The 15,085-nt window shown below is 41.0% G+C and overlaps 1 protein-coding gene across 6 annotated transcripts in view; it reads left to right on the top strand.

The window, feature by feature from the left end:
* Window positions 1-15,085, top strand: part of pclob (piccolo presynaptic cytomatrix protein b) — a 74,036-nt gene that overhangs the window by 17,956 nt on the left and 40,995 nt on the right. For all 6 annotated transcript variants that reach the window (XM_037766838.1, XM_037766837.1, XM_037766836.1 and 3 more), the window contains exons 10-12: window positions 291-1,460; window positions 1,752-3,353; window positions 4,045-5,049. In XM_037766838.1, coding sequence (XP_037622766.1) covers window positions 291-1,460; window positions 1,752-3,353; window positions 4,045-5,049 — 3,777 coding nt within the window. The remainder of the gene's footprint in view (window positions 1-290; window positions 1,461-1,751; window positions 3,354-4,044; window positions 5,050-15,085) is intronic.

The raw sequence follows: 15,085 nt of genomic DNA, 5'->3' as shown, positions 1-15,085 counted from the left end.
TAGAAAAGCGTTGTTAAATGCCTTGCAGATTATCTTGTCATTCTTACGCCTTTTGTGCAAACGGGCAGCAAGATGTGTGTATTCCATAAAATATCTACATTTTATACAGGTTTTATTTTACATTCAACATATATAATGGCACTCTAAAAATTATGATGTGGTGTACCTAAAGTAAAATGTAGAAATGTATGCATACCACCTTTCACTGTGCTGTCGTATAATGTTATCGTGTAAACCCTTTAATGTTTTAAAGACACACAAACTCAAAATTAAATGTTTTTTTCCCTTAGGTGAAGGAGTGGTTGTGTCTGACCTGTCAGATGCAAAGAGCTCTGGCAGCAGCCGAATCAGCGGAGCCTCCACTGATGAAACCCCCGGCATCGCCCAACAAAGTGCCCACACCTGCTACTGCTCAGAAAGACGCCACTGCCAGTCAAAAGAAAGACATTATTTCCACACAAAAAGTAGTAGAAGTGCAAGACAAAAATCAGAAGGACAGTCCAACACCAGGCGCGCCACAAAAGAAAGAAGAAGCTAAACCTTCATTTCAAATTCCCAAAACATCAGCCACTGCCCCACTTCCTGCAAAAGACACCCCAGGTACTGTTTCAGCCCCAACTAAAGAGGAGAAAGCTGCTTTACCACTTACCAAGGAGGTTCCAACCTCCGCTGCACCTCTCATTAAAGAGACGACAGCTGTAGTTTCAGACCCCAATAAACCCGTCAGAGCAGATAGTGAAACTTCTCTCCAGAAGAAAAAAGATATCGCTCCACCAAGTTCCCCTGCACCTAAAGAAGTATCAGAAAAGAAAGAAGAGAAAGCTGAAATAGTTCAGAAATCAGCTGATAAACCAGTCACATCCGCTGATGAAGCATCCCTTGCTAAATCTGCTCCTCCAGCAGCACAGCCAACGAAACAAGAATCAGGAGGTTTCTTCGGCTTCGGTAGTCCTAAATCTCCGCGCGCTGCCTCAAAAACAACTGAAGCTGTGACTGGGAAGATGATGGGATTTGGTTCATCCCTCTTCAGCTCTGCATCCACCTTGATAACATCCGTTAAGGAGGAGTCCCGCATAACACCACCAACTTCCCGCAAAATGTCTGCCCCAGCGCAAGTCTCTGGCAAGATTTCTCCAAAGTCCAGCCCCCCGGTTTCTCCGAGGATGACTCCAGCAAAGGAGGCTAAACCGCCTGCCGCTCAGAAACCAGATGCGGAAAAGATACCAGGCCAACCTCAGCAGGCCAAGGCTCCTCCATCAGAACAGGTCAAAGTGGACAAAGGTCCATCAGAGTCTACAAAACCAGAAGCTGCTCCTAAAGTGGGCCCGTCTTCTTGTCCACTCTGTAAAGTGGAACTTAACCTGGGCTCCAAAGATCCTCCCAACTACAACACCTGCTCTGACTGCAAAGCCACTGTCTGCAGCAAGTGTGGATTTAGTCCTATGCAAAATGTAACAGAGGTAATTAAATGACTAAATACTTAACTTCATGTAGAATTATGGCTGTTGAGTGATAGGTTTAATTTTTGGTTGAAATGTTAAAACACAAAGGACTGTTAAATTGTTAGTTGTAAGTTGACTGTCCTTGTTTAATTACATTTCATTGGAAATTTAAATTTGTTTCTCTAATCTCTGTTGTCACTCCCAGATAAACAAACTACTTATTTGGACCAATACAACAAAGTGCTATATTGAGAGTTTGTTATTAACAAGTGTAAATATTCATACATATGTTCTGTGTTTGTTTTTCAGCTGAAGGAATGGCTTTGTCTCACCTGCCAGATGCAGAGAGCACTTGGAGCTTCTGAACCTTTAGGCCTTCCCATGATGAAACCCAAACCCTCACCAAGCAAAGAGCTCCCTGCCACCACACAGGAGATAAAGACCCCAGTGTCAACTTCTCAGGAGGACATCCTTAAACCAGCTGCACCCAAAAACGAGCTCGTTAATGTTGCCACACCTGAAGACACTGAATCCTCAGCCCTCGGTGCACCGACAAAGCAAGTTACCGATGCAGCTGCTTCATTGCCTGACAAAACTGTTCCATCCGCTACTGCAAAGACTGACGTATCACCGGCTTCACAAAAGCATCCTGGAGAGACACCCGAAGGACAACCAGGTACACCGCCACAACAGCCTCCAAAAACTGTGACCTCTACTGCTCCTCCACTTGGTCTAGAGGCAGGAAAGCTACCCCCACAACAGCCTCTAAAAACTGTGACCTCTACTGCTCCTCCACCTGGTCCAGAGGCAGCAAAGCCACCCCTACAACAGCCTCTAAAAGCTGTGACCTCTACTGCTCCTCCACCAGGCCCAGAGGCAGGAAAGCTACTGCCACAGCAGCCTCCGAAAGTTGTGACCTCTACTGCTCCTCCACCAGGTCCAGAGGCAGGAAAGCCACCCCAACAGCAGCCTCCAAAAGCTCTGACTTCTACTGCTCCTCCACCAGGTCCAGAGGCAGGAAAGCCACCCCAACAACAGCCTCCAAAAGCTGTGACCTCTACTGCTCCTCCACCAGGTCCAGAGGCAGGAAAGCCACCCCAACAACAGCCTCCAAAAGCTGTGACCTCTACTGCTCCTCCACCAGGTCCAGGGGCAGGAAAGCCACCCCCACAACAGCCTCCAAAAGCTGTGACTACTATTGCTCCTCCACCAGGTCCAGAGGCAGGAAAGCAACTCCCACAACAGCCTCCAACAGCTGTGACCTCTACTGCTCCTCCACCAGGTCCAGGGGCAGGAAAACCACCGCCACAACAGCCTCCAAAAGCTGGTACCTCTCCAGCCAAATCGGCACCACCACCAGCTCAGCCTGCAAAACAATCCTCGGGTGGCTTATTTGGTTTTGGTGCTCCTAAAACACCACCTACAGCAGCAAAGTCTGCTGAGTCAGTGACTGGAAAGATGTTTGGCTTTGGGTCGTCTTTCTTAAGCTCCGCATCCACTTTGATAACCTCAGCTGTCCAGGATGAACCTAAAACTACACCACCAACGCCACGTAAGATGTCAACTACAGCCCAGGTCTCTCCTAGAACTACACCGCCAGCCTCTCCTAAAACGTTACCCGCGAAGGACACCAAGCCGCCCTCTGTCCAGAAAACTGAGGAGAAGAAACCAGAGAAACCACAGCAGGAAAAGACTCCTTCAACCGTACAAGCCAAAGTGGCTCCGTCAGAGCCCCCCAAGGCACCAACGGACATCCAAGGTGCTTCAAAAGCAGCTCCGTCCACCTGTCCTCTCTGTAAGGTTGACCTCAACATGGGCTCCAAAGATCCTCCCAACTACAACACCTGCACTGCATGCAAGACGACCGTCTGCAACCTTTGTGGATTTAACCCCATGCCTAATACAGGAGCGGTAAGTGCAATGAATTGTGTTTTTCATGTCATTTTTAGTTTTTTTTTTCAATGTGAATTTAATACAATGCCAGTTGTGGCAGAGGTAAATCACTGTCCTCACAAGTGTTGTCTTTGCTTTAATCCCACTTTATTTATTGATAGATTTAGCATTGAATTGGCATTTTACAAATTTGTCCAACATCGTTTATGGGCTTTGTAGTGGCCATTCTTGATTTAATATGACATTTTTAATATTGTTTAATAATTAATAGGTTGCAAGGTTTAAATAGGTAAGATTCAATTTGATGTTTTTAAATTTGTGTATTTTTATTAGTGTATTTTAAGTGCTAAAACAAGGATTTCTTTATTGTAATACCACACAAAATCTTTGCCACGGAAAAATAACTTCTTGACATACATAGGTGGTTTGTACAGCAGGTTTATTCCATCCATCTTATCAGTAAATATAAAGACCCACATAGTTAAGAATCAACTGATTTTATCTTTACATGATTATAGTTATTATGGATGAATAAATACATTATCCATGACATGAAGATGCTTGAAGTAGTTGAATATTCTCTACTCTTTTTAGTGATGAAATTAACTTTAAATTTGTCCTGTAAAATATTTTTCCCTTGGTTTGTTAAAACACTGTGTTGTTACTTGTGTTTCAACAATAATTTATACATTTTATTGCACTTTTTCAGGTAAAAGAATGGCTTTGTCTGAACTGCCAGATGCAAAGAGCCCTAGGAGCAGCTGAGCCCACCGGCGGTCCTGTAGTGAAACCACAGCCCTCCCCAAGCAAGGCTCCTGTCTCTGAACAGAAGGATATACCAACATTAGTCCAGAAGGAGAAGTATACAGAATCTACAGCAGTCAAAAAGGAGGTTACTCAAGCAACTCCGCAGAAAAAAGAACCCCCCAAAGCTGAAGCCCCGGTGCCGACTGCAGCCCAAAGGACGGAGACACCACGACGAGGTTCTGTGCAAAAGACACAGGTCCTTTCAGGCGCTGAACAAAGACAAGGCCAGGATGTGGCTGGCCAGCAGCAGCCAGTTGGGAAACCCTCACAAGTGCAGCCTTCTCCAAAGCCAGATGTCAAGGCAGGTCCTGCAAAACAAGAAGCTGGAAAACCACTACAACCGCCCTCAAAATCTGCCACCCCTCCTGCAAAATCTGCACCACCACCTGCAGCTCAGCCTGCTAAACAGGAGTCAGGAGGCTTCTTTGGCTTTGGTGGTCCTAAAACACAACCTGTTGCTGCTGCAAAGCCTGCAGAGTCAGTGACTGGGAAGATGTTTGGCTTTGGTTCCTCTATCTTCAGCTCTGCATCTACATTGATAACCTCAGAACCTAAAACTACACCACCTACTCCACGTAAGATGTCCACTACTGCCAGTGTCTCTCCTAAAGCTACGCCTCCAGTTTCTCCTAAGATGCCCTTTGCAAAAGACACCAAACCACCTGCTGTTGAGAAATCAGCGCCACCTCAACAGGCCAAGCCGGCTCCATCAGCGCAGACCAAAGTGGAGAAAGCTCCACCAGAGCCTCCGAAAGTTGCTCCTAAAGCAGCTCCGTCCACCTGTCCACTCTGTAAGGTCGACCTCAACGTGGGCTCCAAGGATCCTCCCAACTACAACACCTGCACCGAATGCAAGAACACCGTCTGCAACCTTTGTGGATTTAACCCCATGCCTCATACAGGAGCGGTAAGTGCAATACATTTCATTTCACATGTCATTTTTAGTTTTTGTTTTTTTTAGGTTTGGCCTTGATTTTCCCTTCTGATTTCCAACGCAAAGCGTGGAGTTGCCTCATGTTCAGTTGACAGGAGTGATTATTATGACTTGGTGTTATTTGTTTTACTGGACCGTGACGAGGGCACCGGTTTTTAATATTCATGTCTGATACTGAGCAGCAAAACAACAGTAAGGCCACTTCAGAGTGACAGAGAAGCTGCATCCATATGCATACGCTTCAACACCTTTCAGAGCTTGACACAACTTGACACTGTAGTCAAATACACAGGGCAGAGAGCATACATTACAAATTATTTGGAGATGGATGATATAGTGAATATAGAGTAAAGATGAATGAATTGGCAAATTTATAAAAATGCAGCTGAAGAAAAATTACCATTAAGGTCTTTAGGTTTCATGGTGTCCAATGTCTAATATGCTCCTTACTGCTTTTGTTTGGCACTAATGTCATCTCCGCTTGGGGAAATTCAAACATGTTCAGCTTCAGTAAATCACAACGTTGCTGTTGATACATGGTTTTCTTTCATACCAATAGTAAAGCACAGCATTTTTATTCATTTATTCATTTATTTGACAGGAACAATACATGTACATGTTACATTTAAATAAAGTGTAACCGATGCAAGGACTTCTAGCCGTAGCTAATTTGCAGACCTTGTCCCTGGTTAGGCTTTTAACCCTCCTGTTGTCTTTGGGTCAAATTGACCCGAAGACAACAGGAGGGATAAATCCACAGAAATTCAACATTAGGTCATGAAAAATTAACAAAAGTATGCTCATATTATTAAAAAATAGCCAGACAAGAAAACATTATTGTCAAATAATAGCCTTGTTCATTATCATCAGTTGGCCTGTTTAACCCTCCTGTTGTCTTCGGGTCAATTTGACCCGAAGACAACAGGAGGGCTATGAAATAAAATTACATAATGCCACATCATACATAAAATCAATTTACATATGTATGTTCCCTATCAGAGATCAGTGACCGCAGGTTTGGTTTAGTTTCAGCCAGTGTTTCACCGTTTCATTAAATGTTTTCAGATGAAACAGCGGCTGAAACTAAACCAATCAGCGATCATTGATCTCTGATAGGGAACAGCTCCAAAGTATTCTGAACAGCTGCCTTATGTTTTGTAATACGTAACGTACATGTCAGAGATATCATTGTTTGCCCTTCATAAAGCAATGCCACTTGGGCAACTGAGCATATAAATGACATGATCGTATCACAGCTTATCAAACAGTTTATTTGATTGTTCTTATTTATTGAAGGGCACTATATTTTGTATTATGAAGTTGTTATTGTCCTTGCTGTTTAGTGTTAATTCTTGTGCAGTCAAGGACACCTTCTTTTGGGTTGGAGTGTGCCAGCAATGCCATTGATTTTAGGGATGTAATATATAGTATATAAACATAGAGTTGAATAGATCGGCCCTATTTTCACCTTTAACCGATCCAGCTATTTGAGTCAGTATCGGCCCGAAAACCGATCCATTATCGGTGCATCCCGAATTGATTTTTTGTACTTTTTCTGTGTTATTACACTGTGGAATATCTTCTGCAATGTAAAGGGTGGACGAACTGGGAGGTTGGCTGTCGTACATTTCTATTATTTCTATTGAAAATGTGGTACACAATAGGCTGAATTTCACCCCATTGTTAATTTGATTTCTTGGCATATGTGTGATGCAATAAAAGATGAATGTGCCACAGTAGAGAAAGTATACGGAGAGCTTGCTTGAATTGGTTTCCAGACTGTGGCTTTGAACAGAGGTCTGTGCGCAGTTTATTAATGCAATCTATTTTAATTATTGACCTACTCTAAGAGGTCTCAAGTAAAATTAAAAACATATAAAAATGCAGGCTATGTGGTGGCTGCTCTGCTTGGCCTGAGTCATTGCGTAACGGCTCATGAGAAGGCTGGCCTCAGCAGACCGGCAGCACTGAAAATGTATAAAAGTGATTGAGGGTTGTGCAACAGCATTAGTGAGATGGGATCTGCTGCCGTAGCTGCCAGGGAATCTCCGGCCCCCGTGAGAGATCTGAGATGGCAAAGCCCTGTGATATGCCAATAAGCAGAGGTGAAGCAGATTAAGTCCAACGCAACACGGTGCAGTGCATTAGGGCTGCAGACATTTCCTCTCAGGCCATCTGCTCTCTCGCAGACCGGTGGCTCCATATAATTCAGTTTATGTGGGTGGCAGTCGCACAAGTGTCTTCCTGCTTTGTGACGTACTATTGTTGGATGCTTGGCGTGTGTGTGTCTCGTGTAGCCTTTTCATATTCTATATGTTAGGTGCAGCTGAACAGCTCTCATTCCTCTGTAGGGTTGGCCTGGTTTTCTGGCAAACAGAGTTAGCAGTTTATTCCTTAAATAATTAGTTAGATGGGTTTTGTCCGACCCATCGAGAGTGATTTGGTGAAAACGTGAAAAGGGTTTTTATTCGTCTCTCTTAGTTATTTCAGTGGTCAGATGCTCTGCAAGTATTAATGAAACGGTACAATTCAATAATGTGCCACGTCAGTCATGTTAGTCATTTTACTGGAGGCTTTTGAATAAGGTCATCTTTGATGCTAATACATTCATATTGTGAGATCCTATTAAACAGGAGACAAAGTTGGTTACATTAAATCAGGAAAAATATGTAGAAAAAGACATTGGGAACACTCATAATAACCATCACTTACAAATGGTAAATTGATAGTTAATAAACTTAGATAGTAGTTATATTACTGTTAACAAACCATTAAATTATAATTAATGTTTACTAATTATTAGTAATGCTGTAATTTATGGTATTTTAAAAGTTAATCATTGCACACATTATAACATATTTTATACTATATTAAGTATTTGTTAGTGAGTACTAAATGATTTCTCAACCTTTAAGAAATTGTTTTTAAAACATCTATAAACATTACATAGATAGATATTTATAACACTTTGTTAATGGTTAATAGCTGGTTTGTAAACTGTCTATAAACATTATTTGGATAGATATTATAAAGTTGCAACTGATGATTATAATACCTTGTTAAATGGTTAATAAATACTTTGTAAAGCATATATAAATAATATTTAGATAGTTAATAGTTTGTCAATGGTTAATAATTGCTTTCTGGTCCATCTATCTATGTAATGTTTATAGATTTCAAACAATTTCTTAAAAGTTTACAAATCATTTGGTAATCACTAACAAATATTTAATATAGTATATAAAATGTCATAATTTGTACAATAATAAACTGTTAAGAAATAGTTTACTAATATAATCAGATTGTAATTGTTATCTCTTATTAGCTATGATTCAATTTATAATTTATAAACAAATATTTCATATTACACAAACTACTGATAAAATATATGACAAATTATAGCACTACTAAAAGAAGTAAACATTATTGATCATCTTTTCATTGTTTGTTAACAGTAAAGTAACTAAGTTTAATTAACTAGCAATGTACCATTGATAAATGATTGTTATAAAGTGTTACCCAAAGTATTTCTGGCCGACAGTTTCTATGAGAATGGGGACGATGTTCTTGCATCCTGTCGACTCGGTGAACAACAAAACTCATCTCTGTAGTAATCAAGTGGCTCTCTTCTTGTCTTTATTTCTGCCTTCAGTTTGGTTTCCCAGAGACAGATTACATTATTGTGGAGAAATAGAATACAAATAGAAATAAGAGATGTGCCTCTTATGTAATTGACACTTCTAACGTTTTTCGTGGACACCAGAGAGGGGGAAGAGCCTCCAGGGTGGACGCTGGATGGGGGAAGGGACAAGCGGGAATGATTGCTGCGGCTGTGTGTACGACAGAGATTCATTCCTCTTAATAGCCGTGGAAAACAGAAATAGCCTGGCCTTAACACCACTGGACAGGATGAGCCGCCATACTTAATGCTGTCCTACGACCCGCTTTATCCAAAGGGGCTGTGCCCGCCAGTTCTCCGTCGTGAACGTGTGTGGCTTTTTAGCAGAAGGGCAGAAATACCTCCTTTTTAAAATATGAAAAAGGACTTGTAAGGTTGGAAAGATGAGGAGGCCACTTAAGGCAAAGTGAGCGCTGGCAGGGAGTCTATCCATTTTTCCTTTTGCCTTTTCTGCTTCAGCTGATGCCATCAAAAGCCTGGGAGTGACTGTTGTCTGATAAGTAGGACACACGTGTGTCGGGCTTTGCCAGCTAAAGCTTTGTGTGTGACAGATGAGACGGCATGAGTGATAGTTTCTCAGTCATTTTCTAAAATGTTACCATGTGGCATGGCTTGAAATAGATTAGTTTTTCCAGTGCAAAGCAGTCTTTACCTTTTTATATTTTGTCTTAAAATTAGGGTTGTCAATCAATTCAAATGTTTAAATTGTGATTAATCGCATGATTGTCCATAGTTAATCATGATTAATCATGAATTAATTGCACATTTTTATCTGTTCAAAATGTACCTTAAAAGGAGATTTGTCAAGTATTTAATACTTATCAACATGGGAGTGGGCAAATATGCTTGCTTTATCCAAATGTATGTATATATTTATTATTGGAAATCAATTAACAACACAATACAATGACAAATATTGTCCAGAAACCCTCACAGGTACTGCATTCAGCATAAAAAATAATGTGCTCAAATCATAACATGGCAAACTGCAGCCCAACAGGCAACAACAGCTGTCAGTGTGTCAGTGTGCTGACTTGCCCTCAAACTGCATGTGATTATCATAAAGTGGGCATGTCTGTAAAGGGGAGACTCGTGGGTACCCATAGAACCCATCTTCATCACATATCTTGAGGTCAGAGGTCAAGGGATCTCTTTGAAAATGGCCATGCCAGTTTTTCTTCGCCAAAATGTAATGCAAGTTTGGAGTGTTATTTAACCTCCTTCGCGACAAGCTAGTATGTCATGGTTGGTACTAATGGCTTTCTTGGTTTTTCTTGATTTCTTGGTTTTCTAGTTTCATATGATGCCAGTATCTTCACTCTAGCTTTAAAACTGAGCCCGCTACAACCTTTTAAAGAAATTAGTGGCGTTAAAACAAATTTGCAATTTTTTTTGTCAACGCATTATTATTGATTTAACTTTGACAGCCGTACTTACAATATTAGTTAATTATAAGATCCATTGGAGGAATCAACTAACAAATATTCTGCAAAGCTTCCATGAGAGACTGATTCATTACAAAATGCAATATCTCTGACACACAGGCCCAAGCACAGAGTACGCTTAAACCTGCAATGTGACACTTCTGAAGTTTTTTCGTTAGCTCCAAAGTTTAATATTCTTCACACAGACCAGGTCTATGTGTGAGATGTTTTCTGCTGTAGGCCAGACAACCACAGACTGTTGGCCCCGTGATAAGGAGGAGACACCCTCTGATGCACCTAATGACAGTGTTAAAAATAGTCGCTCTGAGGAGGAGAGAGCGAGCGCTGCCTACCTGCTGCATACCTACTCTCTTTTCACTTTTTTGGAAAGTGCAATGAGGCTGAGAGTTGCTAAAACTGAGTCGGCTCATGCTTTGAACACGATGCTGCGTTAGAACATTCTTGAAATAGTCTTATATCAGTGTGAACAATGAAGTCATTGTATTTATTTATTGTTTTTCAGTACAGGTTATTGTATTACTTTATTAGCTTTTGAGCGGACAGAGTATGTTTGATGTTTCATGAAGGCTGTGACACTTCTCCCTCAAGCTGCAATGATTTCCCTGAATATGAGAAAAGGATGTTGCTCTTTTAATACATGCTGTGGCTTTCTGTCAGAGCAGAAGGAATAGGACATCACTAAAGAGGTTCGACTTTGTTTAAGTACCTCGTAGTAGGGCAGGGCGATAATGCAATATGATAATTTATCATCTTTCAGTGGAATTGTATCCAGATGACATCATATAGAGATATCACGATACACAATTACGTCGTCTAACATTGATAACAAGCACATAGTGACTCAAATTTCTCTGAAAATCTGATCATTTTGCAGTAAAATTCTTAATTAAATGCGAAAATACTCTTCATTGTCAAGTATTTAATACACACAGGATGCGATATCTTGATATATATATTGTTTTCGAGATATGAAATGACCTATATCGGGATAGAAGGTTTTGGCCATATCGCCCAGCCCTACCTCCTAGTGTCTTTGCTTTTTTATCGATGACACGCCCTCTCACTCTGTTTTTTCTACCTCAATCGTCACCCCATTGCATCCTGCCGTCAACAGGAAGATTGCCGATGCGCCATTTGTCAGATTGGAAAAAGCAGGGGGTGTATTTCCTTGTCTTTCCAATGAAGCACTCTGCTTATTACAGATTAGTAGGTCAACGTTCTCTATTATCAAAGGTCTTGATTTATGAGGAGTTATGCTCTGCGGGGGCCGCTGAAAGCCAAGTATATTAGCCAGCTACAGCTTGAGCCAAAGGCGTCTGCCAGAAAATCAATAAGAAACTTACCAGCTCCAGAATCGACAGCAGGAGAGCACTGAGGAGAGAGGCTGAGAAATACTGTAGTGGTGAAGTCCACAGCCCAAAAGCCATGGCTTCAGTCTAGCTATTATGTAAATGTCAGGACCACTTTGATACCCAGTCACTGATGTGTCATAAGAAGGTGTGTGTTTGCAACTGATAATACAAACTCAAAATACAGGATTGATTCATTAGTGGTGGAAAAGAGTGACAGGCGTTCCTGTTAGGAGCTGCTTGATAGATGTTTGGGCTTTTGAATTGTACGTTTGATTTACAATGTCTTTGTTGAACCACACATGTGTCAACGCTGATAGTAAACAAGATTTATTCCCCTTGTCCGTTTTCCATAATGCACGGTGGAATGTGCCAAATGTGTATGTAGGATTTGAATACCAATAAACCCGTTTGTGTGATTTGAATGAAAGTATACAATTTGTAGATATCTTAAAGGACCAGTGTGTAACAATTAGTTGGATCTATTAGCAGAAATTGAATATGATATTAATAAGTATGTTTTCTTTAGTGTAAAATCACCTGATAATAAGAATCATTGTGTTTTTGTTACCTTAGAATCAACCGTTTATATCTAAATAGGAAGCGGGTTCCCTTTCCCTCGCCATGTTGCACCGCCATGTTTCTACAGTAGCCCAGAACAGACAAACCAAACACTGTTAAATTTTTCTGCCTGGGCCGGAGTCGATAACATTACTTGTTCCCGTCGCCGCCGCTCTCTCTCTCTTGCTTCACCACTCACTTCCCACGTACACACACAGACTATAAGCACTGGCTCTGTTTCAAATTCGCGTTTTCGCGTTGGCCACCGTAGCTCTCCAACACGCTTCGCACACGGGGGAGGCTTCATTTGTTTGCAATCTCCTCACCTTACCGCTAAATACTGCCAGATCCTACACACCGGACCTTTTAAAGGGTAATTTCGGTATTTTTCTTTTGTGAAATTGGTCCAGTATTGAGGGACATCGTTGTAACTGGCAGCTGTGAAACAAACTGCGAGGCAAGTGAGCTGCATCAATGTAACGTTACAGGCACTCACGGATTTAAGGAAATCAACTTTATTACAGACTAACGTTTCAGCGCCAACTGCGTCTTCTGACGATGTAGATTGCCCTTTTCTGTGAGCACTGGACAGGCCTTCTATTCCTTGTGATATGCCAGATTTCTGAACGATACTTCTCCTTGAGCGAGACTCTGTCCATAATGTCAGACCCTTAGCCTGTCAAAGCCTGTCATGGTAAAAACAAGTACTTTCAGTGGACGTAAATGACAGTGCCAGCTTGCTCCAATAGCACCATATTTCAGCCTGTGAGCAGCTGCCGGTTACAGCCTTATCCCTTAATACTGGACCGATTTCAGAAAGCGCTGTCCCTATTAGTCGGTTAGACACAAAAACATGTGAAAATAGGGTTCAGATTGACAAATACCCAAGTTACCCTTTAAAAAAGTCAAAATTTGAAGTTAATCTGTGCCCAACAGCAATGGGCTCATTTCCTCAGGTGTTGCATAATGCAGAATGTGTCTTGCTGTGAATAAAGTGAAGTGGGCATTTCTTTATAAAGCTCAGCAGATCCAGCCTAATGCAGCACGCCTGGGTGTCAAGAGCATAATTTCCTGACTGCTGTCATTGTGAAGGTTTGGTAATCCAGCTCAGGCTAATCGTGGGTGAGCAGCCTCTCCCACGGCTCTCTGCTTGGGGCTCCTGCTCTTTACTCATAAAACAGATTTAATTAGACAAAAGGATGATGGCGACTCTCCAAACCCCGTGGCTCTGATGCACGGCTCGGAGACTGTGTGGCTGTGAGGCCGTGACTGGCACTGGAGGGGAATGTGATGGGATTAGGGTCTTTTTGTTGACTGAGATGGGTGTTTTTTTTATTGCAGTCTGATTTATAATTAGGTTGAGGTTAAATGAGTTATCAGATGGTGCAGTGTGTAAATGTCTATCTTAGCTGATTAGTTTGGCATTTGTTTGGTAAATACGACACAATGCTCTGTCCATCTGTTCTTCATAAAGGTCAGTGATCATGCTGAGACTTGGACATGTTCAATACCAGCAGCACCTGATGAGGTGTGAGGGGCAGGTCCATATTTAGATTGCAGGAGAGGGAGAATACAGTGAGACCAGCACAAAGACTCAGGAATGCACGGCCATGGCTCAGCCATCTGCGAACGCTGCTGTTTGATCCTTCGTTATCAGTCTTTCCTGATAGCTCTTTTCAAGTTTGGCCTGTTGCAGGGAAGCAGGAGTTGAGTTGGGAATAGGCCGCAATGTTGGATTTTAATGAGTTATGCAAATGTGGGTTTTTGACGATCCTGCGGCTTCTTAACATCCTGCGTATTGTTAAAATGTGTTAGTTTCAGTGTGCAATTATCTTCAATGGCTGAAAATGAATTTAGGTTACCCAGTTTTTCATAAATTAAGTACTGTGACACAACTGATGGGTGGAATGGCAATGATAGGCATGTTAAGGATGTCAAAACCTACTGTAATTATGTTTATTTACATATACGTCTATCAATTATGAAATTGATCGGATTTTATATCCATGTGCACTTCTATCTAGAGCTGCAGCTAACGATTATTTTCATTGTCGATTAATCTCTCGAATGTTTTCTTGATTAGTTGTTTGGTCTATAAAATGTCAGAAAATGGTGAAAAATATCAGAAAATGGTGAAAATTGTCAATCAGTGTTTCCCAAAGCCCAAGATGACGTCCTCAAATATCTTGTTTTGTCCACAACTCAAAGATATTCAGTTTACTGTTATAGAGGAGTAAAAAAACCAGAAAATATTCACATTTAAGAAGCTGCAATCAGAGAATTTTGACTTTTTATTTTCTTAAAAAAATTACTCAAACCAATGGAAGCCCATTTTCGCCACTTTGATGAAAAAAAAAGATCCTGTAAGTCATTATAATGAGATACTATCTTAAAATAATGAGTTAGTATCTCAATATATTGACTAACTATCTCATTAAATTGAGATGGTAAGCCAACATTTACAAAATATTGAGATATTATCTCATTATAATGACTTACAGGATCTTTTTTTTCATCACAGTGGGGATTAATTTAATAGTTGACAACTAATTGATTAATTAATCAATTATCGCAGCTCTACTTCTATCTAAAATGTAACAAAGTTGTTAATTTTGTACTTTTTTCCCCTATTGTCATATTGTCTCAAATTATGATTATGGCAGCTCAGGATTTAATCTACAAAAAATGATTTTTAAATATATTTTCCTCCAAAATGGTGATCATATACGGGGTATAATTGCATTTATTTCCATAGCTACAGAGATTGCACCAGTGCATATGAGCAGCCTCTGATAAGGTCATTGTAGTGGGTCTATAAGATGATCAGAAAAGTAGGAAGAGCTGGAGTTTTTGATTACTAATTTATCACGTGAATGACCTCGGTAGTGACAGGATTTTGCTGATTAGCATATGTATGCAACAGGAGCTGTGATTACTGTGTGAGAAAGAGGAGAGGGATGTGTGGGAATTATATC

The sequence above is a fragment of the Sebastes umbrosus genome, chromosome 4 (genome assembly GCF_015220745.1).
Source record: "Sebastes umbrosus isolate fSebUmb1 chromosome 4, fSebUmb1.pri, whole genome shotgun sequence".
Taxonomy (NCBI): Eukaryota; Metazoa; Chordata; class Actinopteri; order Perciformes; family Sebastidae; genus Sebastes; species Sebastes umbrosus.
This window is presented reverse-complemented; position numbering and strand designations above follow the sequence as displayed.